Here is a 22,603-nt window from a genome sequence, read left to right on the forward strand (position 1 = left end):
GGGCTTGAACTCAAGACCTCTTACATGTGAATCTGGTTCTTTACTCACTGTGCTACCTCCTGTGCTGCTACTAAATTTTTTATTTTTTTCTGTGGTCAGACTCAATGTATCTTGGTTTCACATTTATAAGATGGAAATTTTTACTGTTATCAGTATACATACATATATATGTATAACACTCTGCTTTGATTTTGTAGTTATAGATTTACTTGCCTCACATGTGAACTGCTGCCCAAGTTCTCCCTCCCTCAATGTTTACACTTATTATAGAGGAATTTGTTACAGTGTTTGCAATAATTGGCTTATTCTAATTCTAATGAAAAAGAGTGTATTAAGAAAAGATTTTAATCCTTGAACTTGATAAAATGCCATTAATGTAAACAAGATATAACTTTTTTCTTGAAACTGAAAGGTTCCTAAGTGATATTCCAAGCTCTCAGATTCTTCAGGAAGAGATGACTTGGATGAAAGACAAACTGTCCAACCTGGGCTCACCTGTTGTACTTTGTCATAATGATCTATTGTGTAAGAACATAATCTACAATGAGAAACAAGGTAGGAGTTTGACCTTACCAGTAAGTAAAATTGATTTATGTTTATAATTGTCCTTTGATCTTCATGCCATTAAATAAAATTAATTAAATGCAGGGATTAAAATCATGCATGAAATCTCTAAAGATTTTTTTTTTTAGGTTGTAAAGTCTTGGTAACTACGAAATTAGGAATATAAACTCTTTGTATAAAATACATTTTTTAGAATTGACTTGTTAGAACAGTTGTGGTTTCTGTTAGATTTTTAAATGATACAGTGACTGTAAACTTAACTAAAAACTATTTAGCAATTCATGCTTTGATAATGTACCTGCTTGTAATGGGGGTTATTCAAGAACCCAGTGGACAGTGCATTGCTTTTTACAGAAAATTTCTCAGTAGTGGGAAGGACAACAGTATTAGAAGCAAATGTGTCTTCAGGTCTTCTATTACCTGTTTATTTGTTAGACATTTTAAGATAAAGGAGAGAGCTACAGCTGGAGGAAATTTTATATTAGTTGATGAAATATATACTTGCTAAAGTCATATTGAAGACTTTCTGATAATTTAATAGTTTTTGAGGTAGACAGTGATACATTTTCATAATTTTTTTTTTGTGTGTGATTGTTTATATCTTGCTGCATTCAAATTCTGTGTTTTCATATTTAAGAAAGACTTGGTTGCATTGTTGGATAAAGTGGTTTGAGGTTTGGTTGCTAAATTATAGATGCCCTTCAACACTAAATTAGAATTCAAAAATTAATTTTTGTTGAAGGATTAGTATTAATTCAAAAAGTGCTTGAAACGATGAAGCTATTGCATTTTATAGGAAGCCAGTTTTGAAGAGAGTCATTGTTGGAAGATTAATTTGAATCAAAGGTGTGCTGTTGTGCAGGTACTAAAGCCAAAGAATTCTGACTGATTGGTTATAATTGCATTAAACTATTTATGACCCCTCTTAGATGGTAAGTTGAGACTATCCTGGTCCAAAGGTTGCTAGACTTTGTAATTGACTTTAATTTGAAGAAAGCAAAGAACACTGTCAGTACTCTAATGTCTTTTTAAGTCTCTTCTAGAGAAGATGTTGAGGTAGTATCTTTATTTTCAGTGTCCTGGGTATTTGTCTTTTTAACTTCAAGGTACACTAAAATGTGTACTTGACAGTGTCCTTTAATTTGTTATTGCCTATTTATCATAAATACTTGTCACATTCTATCTATGCATTTTGTTATATACCTAGTAACCAAATCTCAATTCCATTTGTGAGAGAGTATTGGTTTTTCAGTAAAGCAATGCATTAGCTTTTAAGTTCAGTGCAAGGCCTATACCACATTATTTAAATAATGGAATTTTAAGTGAGGGACTTCATCTTATGTTTGAAGTGGACACTCAGCTTTATTTTTAACTGCAAGCTAATCAAAGAGAATCTGTTATTTCTTTTCAAATTTAATTTTAACTTTTCATTTTATTTCATAAGTTTCTTTTTGCATATTCATTTCACAGAACAAACATTTATAAAACTAAAATATAAGGGACCAAAAAAATCAGATTACTTTGTCTTAGTTATTAAAGATACTTTTTATTTATTTTTATTTCATCAGTTGCCTACCTAGATAGTTCTCACAGCTCAGATTTTTCTCAGATAAAATCTTTGTTTCTCAGATAAAATCTTTGTTTCAGTTTGGCTTTGACAGTTAAAGGTGGTCATATGTGTATTTTACAGGTTACTTAATTCTTACTTTTATATCTAATTTTTTCCTACATAAAAATAATTTTCACAGTTCAATTTGATGGATATATATATATATATATATATATACACATATATTTTTTTTTAGTTTGCTATTTTTCACAGAAGTCTACTATGAATTTATTTTATTTTTTTTCCTTGTCTTTGTGGTTATGTCTGTGTGTTAGGTAAAGATGTTCTTTTCTCTATAGCAGTGGTTTTATAGTGTCTGTTAGGGAGGCTACTTTGGATCCCATAGCATACATTAGAGGAATTCTGATGTGATTAGTTGATACAGAAGCATTAGTAAGAAAGTGGTTGGAATGCTGTTCAGGTAAAATCTAAAACTCATGAAAAGTGGCAAGACTACTCTTCATTATTCTGCTGTGAATTAACAGCTAGTGGTTTTGAAGTAATATAATTGTAAGGTAATGTTTGTCTTTAGTTAAAAGGATAAGATACCATGCTTCCTACTTAAAAATTATTATTCTACAAAAAATAATGACTACATAAATTTAATAAGCAAAAAAGTAATGTATTTTAGACTAATACAGCATTAGTATTTTCACTTAGGACAACAGTCTAGGAAAGTTTAGTAGAAATGTGAACTAAAAAATTCTTTATCTTTTTAACTAATTAACTTGATTTAGCATCTAAAAATTAAGTCTTTAGAAAGGAAAATAATTCTACATACTGGAGATAGCATAGCATAGTGGTTATGCAGAAAGACCTTTATGTCTGAGGTACCAAAAATTCCATATTCAAACTCCCAGTAACAGCAGAAACCAGAGTTTAGCAGTGCTTTAGTTAAAAATAAACAAAAACTTACATAAATTACTAAGTTACATTTTATATTCAGAAGCCTATTTGAATTGTTAATTACTTTTAAAGTCAATTATATATTTTAATCTCTTGCTTTCATCTTTTTAACCCATCTCTGAGATATAAACATACAAAAATAGATAAAGGCCAAGGCAGCAGCCTTGTCATCTCAAACTCAGTATCTCTGTAGTATGATTCAGACCATTTATTTCCCAGAAGTGCACATCTTAGTAACATTTTATGAATTTATAGTGGATCTCCTTGAAATCTCTGAATGTAATTTTCAACTATAGTAAATATGACAATACCAAAGATCTTGTATATTGTCACTAGATTACAATTCTCTACACATCTCTTCCAAATATATGTTTTAAAGTTTATTTACGGGAGCCAGGTAGTGGCACACCTGGCTAAGCACACATTACATTACGGTGCACAAGGACCCAAGTTCAAGCCTCTGCTCCCCACCTGCAGGAGGAAAGCCTCATGAATGGTGAAGTAGGGCTGCAGGTGTCTCTCTGTCTCTTTCCCTCTCTTCCTCTCTACCTCCACTTTTCCCTCTCAATATGTTTCTGTCTTTATACAATAATAAATAAAAATATTTTAAATTAAAGTTTATTTACAACCAAAAGTAATCACAAAGAGTTCAAGTCCCTGCTTAATCACATACAGGTATTAGTGAAATCAGACAGCTCATTTTTGCTCTTTATAAGAACTATTCATACAGCTGAATCACCTAAAGCACTTAGAAAAACAAAATACAAGTTTCTGAGATTCACCCATAACCAGACTTGTTGTAGATGGGCTTAGAATAGATGGACATGTCTAGCAGGTCTCCAGGCATTACTATTCTACAGGTAGTCTGGAACTTTATGTGTGACCTAGAGGCAACATCTACTGCAGATGGCTCTTTATAAGAACTAGATGTTGCATATAAAGTATACTGAACTAGATATTCTAGGAACTTAACAGCATACCTCTGAGACCAGGATATAGGCCGGTGGCAAACTTTTTCTGTAAGGAGAGTAAAATTTATTCCTTGTGTATACCTTACTATAGTCTCTGCTGATAAATCTATTAATTCAATTTTAGCTGTTCAACTCTGTGTTTTAGCATGCCATAGATACACATCTGACTGTGTCTTAATAAAGCTTTACTTAACAAAAATAGACAGCTGGATTTGACCTGAGTCCCCATAATTTGCCTACCGCTGTACTATGTTTATACTTTGCACTTTACAAAATGTATCTGATTTTGAAAAAATGGAAAATGGTTGCTGTATGACAGATGATTAACTGTCATAACTAGGGGAATTATAGCTCATAGGTATGAGATGACAGTTTAGCTTGTCTTTGGGTGCAGGCTGTGTCTTAACTGTAACTTGAGTGGTTAATTTAAAGTTTAAAAATGTATATATCTTTGTGTGTGTATGTATTCAGACATAGTCATACATATACACACACAAAGACCATGAGCACTCTGCAGTTTATAGGTGTTTTCACCTGCGAATGTTACAGGAACTGGTAGGCATCACAGGAAGAAATACTACCTCTACCTGTTCTCGCCATGTCAGTTGACAGAACTCAGGAATTTGGGAGAAGAGTGAGCTTCCTTTCTGAAGTTGATGGTAGCTGTCAAGATTTTTGAAAAGTTAGTCAGTGCCAGGAATTAGGTGATTGGTAAACAGCTGCCCAACCCTTGCCTTCAGTGAATTGACATCTTAATAAGGTAAGAATACTTAATGGTATGATAGAATTGTTACATAATAAAAACAAAGCAGTGGTTTTTATTTATTTTAATTTTTTTGCTTGAGTACTGTAAAACTTAAGTCATCTTTTAAGTTTTATTGAATTTAAAAAGGAATATTCTAGGTAGATTAAATTATAATATTGTCTACTGGAATCTGATAGTTAAATTTCACTTGACCTTTAAACTTGCTGACAGGTTAGAAGTAATGCTAAAACTTTTGAGTGTTGTCTCATGTCTTGATACTCTGTTTATGTTTATTAGTGGCTGTCTCATTTTTCTTTCTGTCCCCCATTTCTTCAGAATTACATATAAAGGTCTAGGACATTTCAGATTTCAAGCTGGCCATCATTCATTATGTTTTTTTTTATCAGAAAACTATAAGAAGTAGATCTATGGGATCTATAACTAGTTCTTAAGGAAACACAAATGAAGTTTTTTGGGGGTGGGTTGAGGGGAACACCTTTCCCTGGAAATTCTAGAGAAAACCAAGTTTTCCTTCAGAGTTATGCATAATATCTTTTTTTTTTTTTGTCTCCAGGGTTATTGCTGAGGCTCAGTACATGCACCATGAATCCACTGCTCCTGGAGGCTATTTTTTTCCCTTTTGTTGCCCCCCCCTTTTTTATTGTTGCTGTGGTCATTATTATTATTGATGATGTTGTTGGATAGGACAGAGAGAAATTGAGAGAGATGGGGAGAAAGAAGGGGAGAGAAAGACATCTGCTGACTTGCTTCACCACTTGTTAAGTGACCCCCCCCCCCCCCACAGGTTGTGAGCCAGGGGCTCAGATTGGGATCCTTACACAGGTCCTTGCGCTTGGTGCCATATGCACTTAAACCAGTGTGCTACTGTCTGGCCCCACACATACCTTCTTTTGGGTAGTGCCAGGGCTTGAACGCAGGGCCTCAAACATATCTTACCACTGAGCAACATCCATGGTTAGGGCTATACACAACATAAATTGAAAAGGGACCAGTCACTTTTTTTAGTCACTTGATGGACTTTAAAACTTATGCACTTTATTATTATTCACGCAAAGGTGCTGTTGTGGTTGTAATGTTTGATTTTTGTTTTATTGATTTAATGACTTAGGACAGGGTTTTTTTGTTTGTTTCTTAAAACAATGTAGGTTTGTTTTTGTATTTGGCAATATATTTTCCAGAGTGGAGTTTTTTAGAATAATGAATAATCTTAACTTTGTTTTAACTTGAATTGTGAATCACTATTTAGCATAAAAATTACTAAATCGGGCACTAAAAACTTGAATGTGTGTACAACTGATTAGGGATAAACTACTTAAAATAGTAGTTTAGTGTTTTTTTCTTTACTTGTACATTCATTCATATTGTATACTCATATAAACTTGAATAAAAATATCGTAAATATCACAAATTGGTTACTAGCATTCTCCTCCTCTCCTTCATTTACATGTGTATTTTCATTGTATCTCACCATTCTCTGCAGAACCTCTATTTTTCCTAGTAGTATCTGAATACTTTCTGTGTAGTAAGGATTACTCTGTGGATTGCATGATGAAAAGACCTTACTGCCTTTCCAGGAAACCACCTGCCATCTAGTGCAGGAGTCACACTAGTCAGTCACCAGTGCCAGGTGAAGGTGTACATACCTGGTAAAGGGAAAGGGAAAGTTTCCCAGAGCAGCATGCTCCCACCTTGCCTTTTTTTTTTTTTTTCTTTTTGATTTAAGAGAGAAAGCATTTTGGTAACACTGTTGTAATCATGGCTACTTCTCTGTGTGTTTACTTTTTGTCCTAATGCTACAGAGTAAGTAGAGTGAGATGAAAAGATTTCCAGATTCTTAGACTGGCTGTTTTCCTTTTAATTTTTATTCCTTTTGCCTTAACAACAATAAAGGAGTCCAATAAAAAAATATTATGTGGATTACATAGTTACCTGTACTTTTTGGCTTTAAAGTACTTTAAAACTTGGTAGACTTTTCAGCTATGCCAACATTTTGAACATTTTAAATCAGTACTGTGTGCATTTTATTACTGTGAAGATGTGGAAGAAGTATGCTAGAAGAGAAATGCAACATTTTTAATATACAGGTTAGAGTTTTTTAAATCATTGCTTTATCCATTGTGTGCCAGTCAGCTAATTGCATAAAGATAAATAACATGTAGGCTTAGCCCATGGTTCTCAGTCCCTTGAGAATCTGGAAATTGAGAGGCCCCTTCTTGGAAAAAGTACACACATAAAATTTTGTATGCAATTTTAGGGAGTATTTCATTTTTGCCACACCCTGGACACCCAGTTAAATACTCATGTCTTAAAACTAACAAGGTAGTAATGCCATAGGAGCTTTAATTACTAATAGTGATATGAATAATCCTCCTGGTAGTTAGAAATTTTAGAAATCAGAAGCTGAATTTGTAGAAGGAGAAAAGAAGTCAGTATACTTCCTGTTCGGATGACATTCTCAGTAATTTGATTTTTCTGGCACCTGAAATAAGAAGTAGGCCTCTTTGATGTTACTTTTGTTGCAGAAGATTAAATTTAAGGTTGAGTTCCACTTTGTTTGCAATAGTTTTGAAAAAGAATAGATAATGCAGATTTTTAAAACATTTTTTTTCCTTTTAAGCTTTGTGTCTTGTAAAATGTGAGTTTGCCAAATTTTCTTCATCTGCTACAGATTAGGTATGCCATTGTTGCTGCCATGTGGCGGCGCACCCCGTGCTTCTTAAACGCACTGACTGGAGGTTTATCGCATCACTTGTTCACATGCACGGAGCCTGGTAACAGCCTCATCTGTATCTTGTTAGCTTCATTTTCTTATTTAAAAAAAATTTTCATTATCTGTAAACTCAACATAGCGTTTAAAAATAAAGGCTAGTTTTTAATGAATTAATGCTACTACAAAAAGTCATTGCTAAATTTTTCATACTGAAACAGATTTTAACTTGTTAAAATGATCTATGCTTTATTTAAATTGTATTTGACTGTACAAGCAGGCATCTATTACCTGCCATTTTAAACTATATTTGCCAAATTCTAAATATAATTTGAAAATGGAAGCTTTTGTTTATGTGGCAAAAGTAAGCTTCAGGACTGGGCTGTGTATTTTTATTGGCATAGTAACAGTTTATAATGAGCTCTACAAGAATTTGTGTCTAAAGACCTATAGCAATCAACAGCTGCAATTTGAAAATAATACATAGTAAAACCCTGTGGTTGGTTCTGTTGTGCTACTTGGTAAATCTTAAATATTGATTCTAGAAGGTTGGGTTGAGTGGTATCTCCCAAGCCATTGTGTGTAGCCATATTTAGAAAATTCATCTTTCTCTTTTCAGACTATCATTTTCTCTTTCACTAGAAATAGTATTTACTGTGAATAATTTTAAAGATGGCAGACCAAAAAGAGCAAGAGGTCACTTGTCTATCAGCCAACAGTGAAGCCAGTTGAAATATTTTGTTTTATTTCCATTTGTAGTTTTATCTTAGATTGTCCCTCAGGCCATAATACTTTGATAATTCTAATCACTGTACTTGTATCTTTTTTTCCCCATATAATGTTTGTCATTCTTTTGGTCGTTAAATGCTTTTTGAAAATGATTTTTTTCAGTGACTGCAAAATATTTTATCATAATTATAGTCTTTACCCTCTTATTTTCAGTGGCACCTAGGAAAGAAATAAAACATATACTACTATCCATTCTGCAATTTAGTACAGTGATTTGGTTAAAGCATGTTTTCATTTTTCTATTTGGCAGTTTTGTAAAGAGATTTTGTTAACTTTAGACTTTCTGAAAAATAGTTTTTTTTCGTTTGTATATGTGAATTCAAGAATATTATTCTATTTGTTCATTTATTACTGAATACACATAGAAGTTGAAAAGGGAGGGGGAGATAGAAAGGGAGCAAGACAGAGACACTTGTAGCCCTGTTTTACCACTCGTGAAGGTTTCCCCCTGTAAGTGGGGAAGAATATTATTCTTGTGCTGGTTGATGCAGTGATTTATTGTTGTCAACCAACATTGTAAAGCCTTATGTTTTGTCAATATGCAGATAGATTTTGATAACTGGGTTTTGATACTTTGATACATTTCAATTTTTCTTTTTTTAAATATTTTATTTATTTATTCCCTTTTGTTGCCCTTGTTGTTTTATTGTTGTAGTTATTATTGTTGTTGTCGTCGTTGTTGGATAGGACAGAGAAAAATGGAGAGAGGAGGGGAAGACAGAGGGGGAGAGAAAGATAGACACCTGCAGACCTGCTTCACCACCTGTGAAGCGACTCCCCTGCAGGTGGGGAACCGGGATCCTTATGCCGGTCCTTGTGCTTTGCGCCACCTGCGCTTAACCCGCTGCGCTACAGCCCGACTCCCACATTTCAATTTTTCTAGACTTGACTTACTCAAGTTTAAAATTATATATTGAGTGTAATTGCATTTTTTTCTTTTATGCAAAACATTTCATTTGCCCTTTTTTGTCATATAATTCTCTTTTTCTGAGTTTGAGTATGGTCAATATATGTCTCACCAAATTGAACATGGAACTCTATCAAGATATTACAGTTCACAAGTTCTTTGATCTGGGAATTGCTAGTGAGTTTAGGCTGGTAGCTTCTTTTGTTACTTTAGTTTAACAGTGTAATTAGGAAAAAGATAGGTATGTTCTCCATATAAGTAGCTTAAAAGGCATTCTTTCAAGTCATTTCTGTTCAGAATTTAATTTCTTGGCCCTGAAGGCCTTTAAGTTTTTGATTTCTGATGTAGAAAATTAGACAGTCACTGTTTTCCTTTTTTTTTTTTTTAAAAAAAAAATTCTATTATTATCCATAAGCTTTTTCTCCTCTCTTAAAACATAGGACTTTAATCCTTGTTAGGGCCAACCCTTTAATACTTAGTACTTGAAAATGAAGTTTCTAAGCAGGTATATGACCCCTTCAGCCAGAAAGAATAGGCGTGTCTTTGGAAAGTTATAAATAAATGCATATCTATATTTACATCATATGTATATATACATATATATGCACATTGTAATGAATTGTGCATATGTATGATATTTAAGAACGTGTTTAGGTAAAAATGTATCCAATGAAAAATGCTTTAAAGGCCATCATGTCTCTGCTCTTTTTGAAAAGAGAAACCAGTTAAACTTAATGTTGCTCAGGTATGCTACTGGAAAATTTTAGTTATGATTTTCTTAGAAAATATTAAGAGTTTGATAGCAAATAATACTTTAAATTAAGGATACTGTTAAGTTCAGTTAGTGTTACAGCATAACTTCAGGGTTCACAGAAGTTAGGTCTTTAAAAGTTGATGTTTGATTTCCATCACTTCACCAGTTAACTGTTAACTTTCATAGATTATTTTTTTTGTTAGAATTTTTATGTTGACAAAAATTCAGAGGTAGTTTTCCGATGCTAATAAACTTGAATTTTTAAGTAACTGATGCCCCCCTGTGGTGAAAATATATTTTGCTTTTGTTTGAATTTAGAAAGTAGCTATATTTTGGTTCTTATTTAGTATTGTGGACACTAGTGTCTGCAAAAAAAAAAAAAAAGCTGTTGATTAAGATACTTAATTTGGACTTTGTAAAGCTCATTGCCATAAAATTCACAGCCTTACCCTGTATTGTCTCAGAAGTGCATGTAACCAAGCACGTACAATGAGACCAAATATTGGAAGCTATTTAATTACATGTAACATAGGGATTTTCTGATCTTGCTTATGATTTCTTATGTCTTTGTTTTTGTGTCTCACACAGGTGATGTACAGTTCATAGATTATGAATATTCTGGATACAACTATGTGGCATATGATATTGGAAATCATTTCAATGAATTTGCAGGTAAAGCCCATGGTTTAATGGAGTAATGTGAATTAAAATCAAGCTTTCCGAATTGTTTTTTTCCTTTGTCAGTGGAAAGCAAGAGGATTATTTTTCAACTTTTGATCTTTTTTCTTTTCTTTTACCATGAGGCTTAATGCTGGGGCTTAGTGCCTGCACAACAAACCCTCACTCCTTATAGTCATTTACCCTCCCTCGAGCCACCCTCCTTTTGTCTTTTATTTGATAGAGACAGAGGAATGGGAGGTGGGGGAGATAAAGAGAGACCCTTGTAGCGCTGCTACATTACTTTTGAAGTTTCCTTCCTTTCAAGTGGAAGGTGAAGGACTTGAACCTGGGTTCTGAGGTTTGGTATTATGTGCACTCTACTGTGTACACCATTGTCTGCGCCCTTCTGTTTTTTCTGAACATAAAGGACATGATCTCTGTTTCAATTTCTTTAAGAAAATAAAATGGTTTTGTCTTCTGTTAAGACCCGACACAGTGCAGATTGCTTTATAAAGTGTCTTCTTACCTCATCTTCCCCCCCACCCCCCCAGTCAGCCTCAGTTTATTTCAGTAGATGAGAAAATTGACTCATTATGGTCACAGTGCAAGTGAATAAGATTTGAAATCAGTTTGCTGTTACTAAAAAGTATTTGTTGGGGGCCAGGTGGTAGCGCAGCAAGTTAAGCATACATGGCACAGAGCGCAAGGACCAGTGTAAGAATCTTGGTTCAACCCTGGCCCCCACCTGCAGGGGAGTCGCTTCACAAGCAGTGAAGCAGATTTGCAGGTGTCCATCTTTCTCTCCCCTCTCTGTCTTTCCCTCCTCTCTCATTTTCTGTCTGTCCTATCCAAAAACAGTGACAGCAATAACAACAATAATAACAGCAACAACAACCGTAAACAACAAGGGCAACAAAAAGAAAAAAAAAAAGCCTTCAGGAGCAGTGGATTCATAGTGCAGGCACCAAGCCCCAGCAATAACCATGGAGGCAAAAAAAAAAAAAAAAGGATTTGCTTCAGGTTCAATCCCTACTATAACCATAAACCAGAGCTAAGAGTGCTCTGGTCTTTTGTATCTCTCTCTTGTTAAAGTAAAATAAATTATATATATGTTGTTTCCATGTTACACTTAAATATTAGAATGCTGTCTACACAACTCAATAAATATTTTTACTTCTGCTATGGATACTTGAAAATCTAGTCATTTATATGCCTAGAAGTGAATCTATGGTTGCTGTCAAGTATAAAAGCATTTTTAAAAGAATAAAAGCACTTTAAATGTATTTTATTGATTACACATGAGAGAGAGTGTCACATGAATCAGAGAGAAGAATAAGAATCCACAGCACATTCTGGGACATGTGCTGGGGAACCAGGAACCTCAGGCAAACAAGCCCAATGCTCTACTTGTTGAGCCATTTCTTTAATATTAAAAACTTATTTTTTTAAGGTAAGCCCAGTGAATCTAAACTGTATTCAGAAACCTGAAATAGTCTCAGATGAAAGGTTAGGAAGTTCTCTGGATAGCTTACACCTATTAGGAGAAGGAAAAGCAACTGTCCATATGAGATGTCACTGGGAAATAATGATAGTCACTGCTGTGGATCTGAAACAGGCAGCTTTAGTATTATTCTGGTTGTATGGGGAAAATTGAACTAAAACCTGAAAACTAGGTAGAGTTTAGATGTGCAGAGAGAAGAGAAAGAAGGCTTCAAGGGGGCCAAGTGGTGGCACACATGGTTAAGTGCACACATTATAGTGCACAAGGACCTGGGTTCGAGCCTCTTATCCCCACCTATGGTTGTGTGTATGTAAGCTTGATGAGTGGTGCCGCAGTGGTGAGGTGCCTCTCTGTCTCTCTCTCTCTCTCCCTCTCCCTCCCCTCCATTTTCTCTGTCTATATCCAGTAATATATAATTAAAAAAGGGAAACTTCAGTAAATATTCCTGTTTTGGGGATGTAACCCTTATGAGATACAGAGGGCTTGGAGGCTTGACAGTGGCACACCCGGTTAAGTGCACATGTGAAAGGACCTGGATTTCAGCCCCCGCTTCCAACCTGCAGGGGGGAAACTTCATGAATAGTGAAGCATGTCTGCAGGTGTCTCTATTTCCTCCCTCTCTGTCTCTACCTCCTTTCACAATTTCTCTATCCCATCAAATAAAATAGAAAAAAAGAACAGAGGGCTATAATATCAGAAACAGTGGGCTTGGACTAACACACAAAGAACCTTGACTGCCAGGCAAAAGAGTGTGAACATTATCTTCTAGGTTAATATTTTCAGATTGCAGATTAGGACATCAGATATGTTGGGTGGATTACTTTAAATACAACAAATGACAAAGAAGAAAATAATGAACTGAAATGTATGACTTGATTACTATCATTTTGTGGAACTTAATATCCTGTGTACACATAAAATTTCAATATGAATGTTTTTTTTTTTCTTATGAAATGTATGTTGCATATGATGTAAATGCTGTTTATCTAGCATCTCCTATTGCAGGTCAAATGAGAACTATACTTATGCACCTTAGTTTCAAGAATAAGAATTCTTAAAGTATGCAGAAGAAAATAAGATTTTCAAATCTTCACTGCATCCCCCCATTTTAGGTGTCAGTGATGTAGACTATAGTCTCTATCCAGATAGAGAACTGCAGAGTCAATGGCTTCGTTCTTATCTTGAAGCTTACAAAGAATATAAGGGCTTTGCCAACTTAGAAGTTACTGACACAGAGGTGGAAGTACTCTTCATGCAAGTCAATCAGTTTGCATTGGTAAGTTACAGTGCACAATTAATGATAGCTTCAATATAGTTTTTAAAACTCCTATATTTTCATCATAAAACCATGTTCTGTTTTGAGTTTTGTGAATTTATGTTAAAAAAAAAGGAGGGGGAAAATTGTCTACCATTCTCCCACTGTAATGTTTCTGAGGAAAAAGTGTTTCTTCCATTCACTGCTATCTTCCCAATTCCTAGAACAACAGTAATAGCCACATCGTGGCTACTTAGTGATTATCTGCTTACTGGACTTAGTGAATTCCAGTTAAAGCTAGGATTGTTGCAGGTGTCTATCTTTCTCTCCCCCTCAAACTCACCTCCTCTCTCGATTTCTCTCTGTCCTATCCAATAACAACATCAATGGCAACAGTAACAATAATGGCAACAACAAGGGCAACAAAATGGTAAAAATTGGCCTCCAGGAGCAGTAGTGCAGGCACTGAGCTCTAGTGATAACCCTGTAGACAAAAAAAAAAAAAAAAAAAAGAAGCTAGGATTCTGTGGGTTGTTTCCCCCCCCCCCCTCTACTATGAGCAACATATGAAGAGGTTTATGGGATACACTGCTTTCCATAGTATGTTTAATTGCCACATTGCAAATGTTATCTGCTAAAAGCAGATTGGATGAACAAATACACTTAGTTTTTTATAGCCCGATAAATTGTTTGTCTTTTTAATCTTTTGATAAATTTATTTCTTCTTCTTTTCATATCTCAGTATTTTGTTAGTGTTAAAGATCCACTTCTCTTTACTCTAGATTATTATTATTTTAAATCAGTTCATTTAAATTATCTTTTGAGAGTGATATATTAGGATGAACTCAACTAAGGTGCTAGATGATTTAATTGACTACTAGGTCAAAGTTTTTATAGTTAACTGTGTTTTAATTTGTAAGTTAAGTTCTGTAGATTGTATTAAATTCTGTCATCTTTGCAGATGTGTGGTTTCCATAGTCGTAAGAATAGCATTTCCCTAGAGCCATTCAGAGTGCATCTCAAGTAAAAAGAAATGTGACTTTACCTGCTGCTCTGATGTCTATATTTAGAAGAACTGTTGGCTATGTTAATGACATGTTATCCAGCAAGTTATTTCTATATATTCTTAGGCTGGTCCTTGTGCTTTGCATCATGTGCACTTAACCCGCTGCGCTACCGCCTGGGTTACTGCCTGGGAGCTGTTTCTGTATATTCTATCTTAGCATGCTCTTTAGAGAAAGGATGGCTTTCTTTCTAACAAAGTCATTAATAAACTTCAAAAGCAACCTAACATTTCTACTTAGCCAACTTTTATATTAGCATGGGTGTTGTTATTCCAACAGTAAATGCTTGTCCCATTTAGGTAAATTAAAGCTTGCTTATGACATTGAATTTATTTAGTTTCATATTAATGTGACATACCTTATAGATGCCTAATTAGTCAGTAGTCCTATGGGATATACTGTTTGTTTAGTCGTTTAGTCAGATTTTTATTAGTGATTTACAAGGTGTTTTTTTCCTTTCATGTGTTTAATTATATCCCACATATGAGTGAAATCATCCCATAGTTGTCCATCACTTACTTACTTCACTAAGCATATCACCCATTGGTTACTATCTAGAGAACTAATTTGGATTTCCTTGTAAAATTTAGTTAAGTTTAATGCTTTTAATTTGGGTACTGTGGTCATATATATATATATATATATATATATATATATATATATATACACACTCTCTTAGGAGCTCTTAATTTCATTCCACAGAACATTACATTTGTACCACGATCTCAAGGGTTTCCATGGATAAATAATTGGGAAGGCTGACTACAATGAAAACAAACTGTCTTTCTCTTACTGCTGTTCATACTTTCAAACCAATGCAAATTGTTGTTTCCTCACAATGGGGGGAAAATCAGGCCTTAGTTAATGATGTAATTGTTAAGTTCAATGTATACTTTCTTGATTTGTGCATAATATCTGACAGTGTTTACCACTGATGCTCAGACTTTTCTCTCTTTTCTTTCTTTATCCTTTTCACACCTGGTTCTCTCTCATACGTTTTCTTGTTCAATGTCCTTCTTGGTTCCTTTTACTCCACCTCAACTCCAACCTTCATACATTGTGTGTTTCGTGGTGTAACTTTGGTCTCTTCCTTCTCTCACTTTATGTACTTTTATTGGGTAACCTGAGCCCATTATCTTTTAATGACTTTTCTGTTAATGATCTCAACTTGAGATTCTTTCCTACAAATTCTTTCTCTTGTGCTTTTTTTTTAAAAGGAGTTTATTTATAGTCAGTTATTTTCATTGAAAGGACAAGTCAGTGCTCTTTTTTCTTTTTTTTTAATTTAAGAAAGGATAAATTAACAAAACCATAGGGTAGGAGGGGTACAACTCCACACAATTCCCACCACCCAATCTCCATATCCCACCCCCTCCCCTGATAGCTTTCCCACTCTCTATCCCTCTGGGAGCATGGACCCAGGGTCATTGTGGGTTGTAGAAGGTGGAAGGTCTGGCTTCTGTAATTGCTTCCCCGCTGAACATGGGCGTTGACTGGTTGGTCCATACTCTTAGTCTGCCTCTCTCTTTCCCTATTAGGGTGGGTCTCTGGGGAAGCGGACAGTGCTCTTTTTTTATAATTGAGAATTGCTTGCCAAATATCCAAGTCTAAAAACTTCAAGTAAAATTTCAACAGTACATTTGCTCCACATTAAGTTGATGAAAAAAAACACAATTATCTGTCTGTATGTATTTCTTTTTCTTGTTTTAATGTGTGTAAATATATTTTACACAAATACTGTATCATAATTTTTTATTTTTCTACCCTTTTTAGGCTTCTCATTTCTTTTGGGGACTATGGGCTTTAATTCAAGCCAAATACTCTACTATTGAGTTTGATTTTCTTGGGTAAGTTTAATCTTACTGTATGAATTATTTTGCAGTGGGATTAGCTTTTAGGATCGATAGAGGATTTACAGCTGCTATATTCAGTCAGGTATGAGGCTGCATACATGATAGTTATTCAGTGAGGTGATTTGTTAAATGCTCAAATTAGAAAAATGTCCAGCAGGTGGTGCAATAAACAAAAATATGTCCTTCAAAAATCTTACAATGAAAAATCAGCTTAGAGGGGTGGATGGAAATAAAGGAAAGCTTTTAAGATTTTAAGCTTAACTAATTCTGTTATTACTGTCTTTTCTCAATAGGTATGCAATTGTTCGTTTCAACCAGTACTTTAAAATGAAGCCTGAAGTTACTGCATTAAAAGTGTCCCAGTAGAGAAGAGATTTCATTATTCTCCAATCTGTGAACAACGCTTGTGAATCTCTTCTTAAGAAATCCAAAAGCCAATATTTGTTAAAATTCTGTTACTTAATTTGGTTATCTTGCTTTATGAATTATGCTTCTAAACAACCAATTTGTTTTCTACATAGACTGAATGATGTCAAGAAATATACCTATTGCTATCAATATATGATGTACAAGAAATTTGTTAAATCTGCAGAAGGTATAAAGATGTCAGTTTAATCCTTTTGTTGATAATTTAATCTATGTTATGTGAATAATTTATTATAAACAACAAGATTCTGTGACTGTTTTCATCTGTTTGTAGAGTATAAATAATGAGAAGGTTCCAGAAAAAAATGTTTTTTTCTTTTTTTAAGTTTCACCTTAATAAGATTAATTTCAGTAAAAGGTTATAGGTATGTAGTGTACCTCTTAACATACTGCAAGTAAACTGAATCATTTACTCTTGAAATGCCAGGCACTGGTATAGATAACTTAGGATGTTCATAGAAAAATAGCTGCTTAGGAAGATGTAGTACGTTCACCATTTATGCTAGTGGTACCTTTATGAATTGAATATTGGAAAGTGTTTTTTATTTTGTAGGGACTATATCTTAGATTTAAATTTCCCTTTTATAGTCTGGCAGTATGAATATTAATATTTACTACCCAAACCTGGGATGGAAATGATTTCATGTTACCAAAAACCTGCATTAGATAATATTAATAGTTTTACTAAATACAGTCATTTAAGCTACCAGCTTATATCTAAACTTTTACTATAGCAAATTGTTCCTAACCAAAAGTTTTGTTTAAATTACTGAGATCTCCTGTTTTGTTACTAAATAGCAGCTAGTAGAGAAATTACTAATACTTGTTGGAAAAATAAGATATTATACTTGGGAACAAGAAAATATCACAGTTTTATTATTTTAAATCTTGAGTCATTCCTTACATTTGATTTCATGTTTTACTTTCAGTGTCTTCAGAATATCATATGATTAGTTGATATGTGTAGGTTCAGAGAAATATGTTGAAAGTGTTAAAAAATTACACAAAGAAAACGTAGGACATTAGTCTTGTACACTTAAAAGCTGATAGAGCAAAATGTGAATTAAGTAGAGACACTTATGGTAGGAGGACCTCTGTTTTGATTTGTCTTGATTTTGCTTGCATGTATTTTAATTTTGCTTGGATATGAAAAGGTGACAGTTATATGGAAGGAAGTTTAGACCTTTGAGGTAGATATGTAGGCTTCACATTTTGGAGACTGGTATGGAATTGAACAGTCATGGTTAACTTAGAAATTTAGTCTGACAAGCTTTGCACTTTGGCCACATAAGTGCCCATGTACAAAGTTGGCTTCATGAATCTGCATATCCAGAATATGCAATCATAAACTTACCCTCTGGAGTTTTCTGGAGAGTCAGATGTAATTCCAAATGACTTATATTCATAGATAAGCGCTTTAAAATACTTGGATTATCTCAAGATGTTTAAGGCTAATAGAGTGGAAACAGTAAAAGACCATTTTTAAATGGTAAACCCAAGTTACCTGAACAGGATCTTCAAGTCTTTTTGTCTCTGTAACAGTGTTAGATCAAGATATGTTTTCTACCTCCCCAGTGTTAGAAATGTTCACTTCTATTTCTATAAACCATAGTACTGTGTACCAATAGAATTTGACATTATTGACTAAATGAATGGAAGCAAACAATAACTAGCTTTTTACATAATGCTAGAGAGAATGTTTTGGTAGAACTTTCATTTTTTGTTTTGAACATTTTCTCAAAACAGATGAAGAAATATACACTCTTGATTTTTGTTTTATTTTGCTTTACTACTTCCTTTAAGTGCAACAGTATGTATCTTGGAGGGCTGTCAGAGGATAGATAATTTTTCTACCTTGCTCCCTATTCTTTAAACTATTTTGAATAGCAATTCACTGAGCCATTCATTGCTGGTTGACTGTGCATAGTTGCTAGCTGACACTATTGTAAGCATTTCAGAGAGCCTTGTGGAAATGAATGTAAAGGGGAAGGAAGACTTTCTTTTACTTGAGCCCTAGGAGTACATATTGATTCTTGGAAACAAAGGAGGACAGTGAAAGTATCCCCCCTATTCTTTGGCTAGTTTGGGGTGTTGTGTTACTGAACTTCTTGTATAGGTTTGGGGGTCTTGCTGCAGGCTAATAATTGGGTTTAAGTGTTTTTTTGTTTTTGTTTGTTTTTAATAAACCATTTAAGGGATCCTAAAGGAAAAACATCTCTAAAAATGTATCCTCTGGCTTGCTGTAATGTCTGTTGCCTTTTTATGTTAAGCTAAGGAACTTGAATGCCTTACCTAGTAACTCAACTAGTAGTAAGCTCATTGTGTAAATACGAAAAGAGTTGTCAGAGGAGTGGCATTCATATATACGCATTGTTACACTGTTAGCCAATAGACCATAGTGGCCTGGATGCTTTAACGAGCAGAATTCCACGTTTCCCTCTTGTTCCTTACATACTTATATGCCCTTACCTGACCAATTATATTTGATCTCCCACCTTCTCCCTCCTAATCCCCCTCTCACCCCCCACTATCACCATTGTCTGGAAATCAAGAGACGTGGTAGTGATCTATATTGTTCTCATGATCATCTGGGATCAACAGGAGCACAAAACCCATCAACTAGGTCTGCCTGGAATGTATATAAAACTGTAAATAAAAAAATTGTAAATTAGTGTGAATTACACCTTGCATATGAGATTGTGTATTGTTCTGCATTCTCATCCCTTTTGTAGAGCTTTTTCTGTAAGGAAATGACACAGTTCTTTGGTTTTAGACTGGAGTAGTCTAAACAGTTCTTGGCTGCACAGTAGAATAATAAGAAGAACTGGAAATAGGGTTTATCAGATTTTGTTAATGTCACTACTTATTTATTTAACCTCTCAGTGCCTAATATGACTTTTCTTCATTCTCTTAATTGGCTGTTAGTTTTTGTGGGGTTAGACTCTTACAAGCAGTAAATTAATGCATTGCTAGTTCTCTGAACTAAAAATACGATTTCATGATTACAAAATGAAGTATTAGTCTTTCTTGTTATTAAGGCAGTTAACAAGTACACACACAGACACATACATTCATTCCCTGGATGTTTTCTAGATTTCGCTGTGAATCCAAATTCCATGTTATACAAAAGATAAATAATATCATTTCTTAGTTGAGCTTAGCACATCTCAGTTGGTCTCTCTAAATATAAAGTTATTTGCTGTAGGACTGTAAAAGGAGAAAAAGCGTTAAGTGATCTTTTAGTCACTGCTATTTCCATTTTTTGTTAGCTAAAAATACTTAATTTTACTTCATAAATGTGTTATTAAAGCTTCCAGATTTAAAGAAAAAAAGTTCCTTCACTCAAAAGTTCAGAACCTCCACTTTTACAATTATTTAGATATATTTTATATTTTTACACAAAGCTTTCTGTAACATTTTAATTCCTTTCATACTATAAATTAGAATATTATCGGTTTGACTTTCTGCTTCAAATTGTTCCTAAGTCCTTTTTGCTGCATTCCAAAGTGATATAAACTTAAGCTTTTAATATTAATTAGTCATTAAGTTGATAGACAAAAGTTAACAGTGCTTTTATGCTAGGGAATTTTTGTTATTGACATCAACTTGCACTGCTTTACACAAAAGGCAAATGGTAGTCATTATTATGCACAGAGGAAAATAAATTTTAAGTTGTGGTAAAGCAACTTTATCTTGATACCAAAATTGATCTGCTCTGTTTTTTCTTCTTTTGCTCATTAAGTTTTAGGATGTCCTTTGACTGGAGCTTCAGTTACATGTTACAGAAATCGGCTTTGTTTTTAAAGGAAGACAGTAACTACATGGAACCATCTTTTTTTTTTTTTCTTTAAGATTTTATTTATTTATTGATGAGAAAGGAGGAGAGAGAAAGAACCAGACATCACTCTGGCACATGTGCTGCCGGGGATGGAACTCAGGACCCCATGCCTGAGAGTCCAAAGCCTTATCACTGCACCACCTCCCGGACCACTGAACCATATGTGTATATACTTTTTATTGTGTGATTACAGTATTATGGACAGGAAAGTAGCAATTATTTAAAACAAAATTTCCCCATTTTTGAAGCTTATTTTGTAAATGTGTATTAAAAAATGCTTGGATTTGCTTTACTTGGATACTTGAGAACTGAAATTAAACAATGAATTAGACATTTTTAAATGAATTTTTATCTAAAAGTTTCATTTCTGGTGCATAGTTGAAGTGGATAGAAGATCTTAACTACTTGAATGGAAAAAAATTGATAGTGCTTATGTAGAAAATACTCTTTATATTTGAGGAATCCTTCACTCAAGTTTTAAAAGTAGGGTTCTATCCTGAAATCTGCTTTCTCTTCAATTTCTATACCAAATACACTTATTATGCTACTGATGTTATCAAATAGCAGGCTAGGATAATCTCTGTATGCATTATGAATCCTGTAGCATATCTAGGTATGAAAAAATGGTTATGTAAAATATTCACAATTCCTTAGCACAGGCATATTTTTGTTTACATCATATCCATTAATAGCATAAATATCATTATCTAAAATAAGAGCACTTAAAAGATGCTTATAAATATTGAAAACATTATCCATCACATTGGGACTAGTTAGTAAAGGATAAGAAAAAACTGGCTGAATTGAATGGCTCTACTAGTTAAATTTCAAGACTATTGCCATAAGAAGAACTTGCAGAGAAAGCTTCTAGTCCGTGTAAACTATGAATAGCTCCTCTGACCCAGGAAAGATGCCCCCCTTCCCCCTCAAAGTAGTGGAGGAAATGAGAGTATTCACTTGCCATCAATGTGGTGTTCTGCTACTCAAATGTATATAGTAAGATACTGAAATGAAATTCAAAATTCCTGTTACATGTGCTGAAGTAATGGTAAATGGGTGAAATCTGCAGAGAGGAAGCTTCAAATGTACTGTATTTAGGAGTCTTGTACAACTGGGCAAAGTTCCATGATATATGAAGTATTTGCATTTTAAGGTAGCCTATTTCAAAGACTAAGACATGGAATTATTCCGTGCACTTAAATAATGATAATATCATTCAGTTTCAGAGGAATAAAACCAAACAAATAAACTTGTCAGTGTGTTAGCTGTATGTTGAATTGGGAAACTGTGGCATAAAGTTTAAATTTGTGTTTATCAAATGTGAAACATTGTAGTTTAATGCTGCTTTGTAAATACTGTAAGTGCTCCAAATAGTCTCAGCACTGAACAATGTATTGATACCTCTCAGATGAATGCAACTTTTCATGTAGGTGTTTTGATACGCCTCAGAAAGTATCTGAGTGTCTGAGAACCTGTTAATCTGTTTGGTAATGAAGATACTTCCTGTTTTCTGTTGCATATTTTCATGTTTAAATTTTTACATTTTTTCTACTGTTAAGTAAAATTTGTTTTGTGGATAAGATGGGGTTGAGAGTGAAGAAAATTAAAAAGCCTCATTCATGTAACAGATTAAGTCAAAATACAGTTTTGCTCTATGTTCATGAACTTTGAAGAAACCCTTTCTGTTGAAGTAAATGACATTTGGGCTTTATTTCTGTTTAGTAAGGCCATTTACCATTGATTAAATGAAGGAATGTATCTTTTTGCAGAGATTTATATTCTGTAAATAAAGATTGGTTGTAACAATAAAGCTGAGCTCTAACTGCAGGGTAGCTGGGTATCTTGTTACTTCAACATAGTGACTCCGCCCCACCCCTTTGTAGAAATACAGCACTTTTAAGTTGGTGTATATCTAACATTTATAATTCTAATTCTTAAGAGAGTTATAGATTGTTTAAAAAGTTTCCTTTCAAAGAACTGTGGAGAGACTGTGCTGGGGCTCACTCGGGGTGACTCTCAGCCATGAAGGTAAG

At 34.0% G+C, this 22,603-nt stretch overlaps 1 protein-coding gene across 1 annotated transcript in view; it reads left to right on the top strand.

Annotated features, from left to right (window-relative positions):
* Positions 1-22,397, top strand: part of ETNK1 (ethanolamine kinase 1) — a 58,707-nt gene extending 36,310 nt beyond the window's left edge. The window contains exons 4-8 of the mRNA XM_016185930.2: positions 413-555; positions 10,562-10,645; positions 13,247-13,410; positions 16,227-16,300; positions 16,600-22,397. Of these exons, the coding sequence (XP_016041416.1) occupies positions 413-555; positions 10,562-10,645; positions 13,247-13,410; positions 16,227-16,300; positions 16,600-16,672 (538 nt within the window). The 3' untranslated portion in view covers positions 16,673-22,397. The remainder of the gene's footprint in view (positions 1-412; positions 556-10,561; positions 10,646-13,246; positions 13,411-16,226; positions 16,301-16,599) is intronic.
* The last annotated feature ends 206 nt before the right edge of the window (positions 22,398-22,603 follow it).

Source organism: Erinaceus europaeus, chromosome 7 (genome assembly GCF_950295315.1).
Source record: "Erinaceus europaeus chromosome 7, mEriEur2.1, whole genome shotgun sequence".
NCBI classification, from domain to species: Eukaryota; Metazoa; Chordata; class Mammalia; order Eulipotyphla; family Erinaceidae; genus Erinaceus; species Erinaceus europaeus.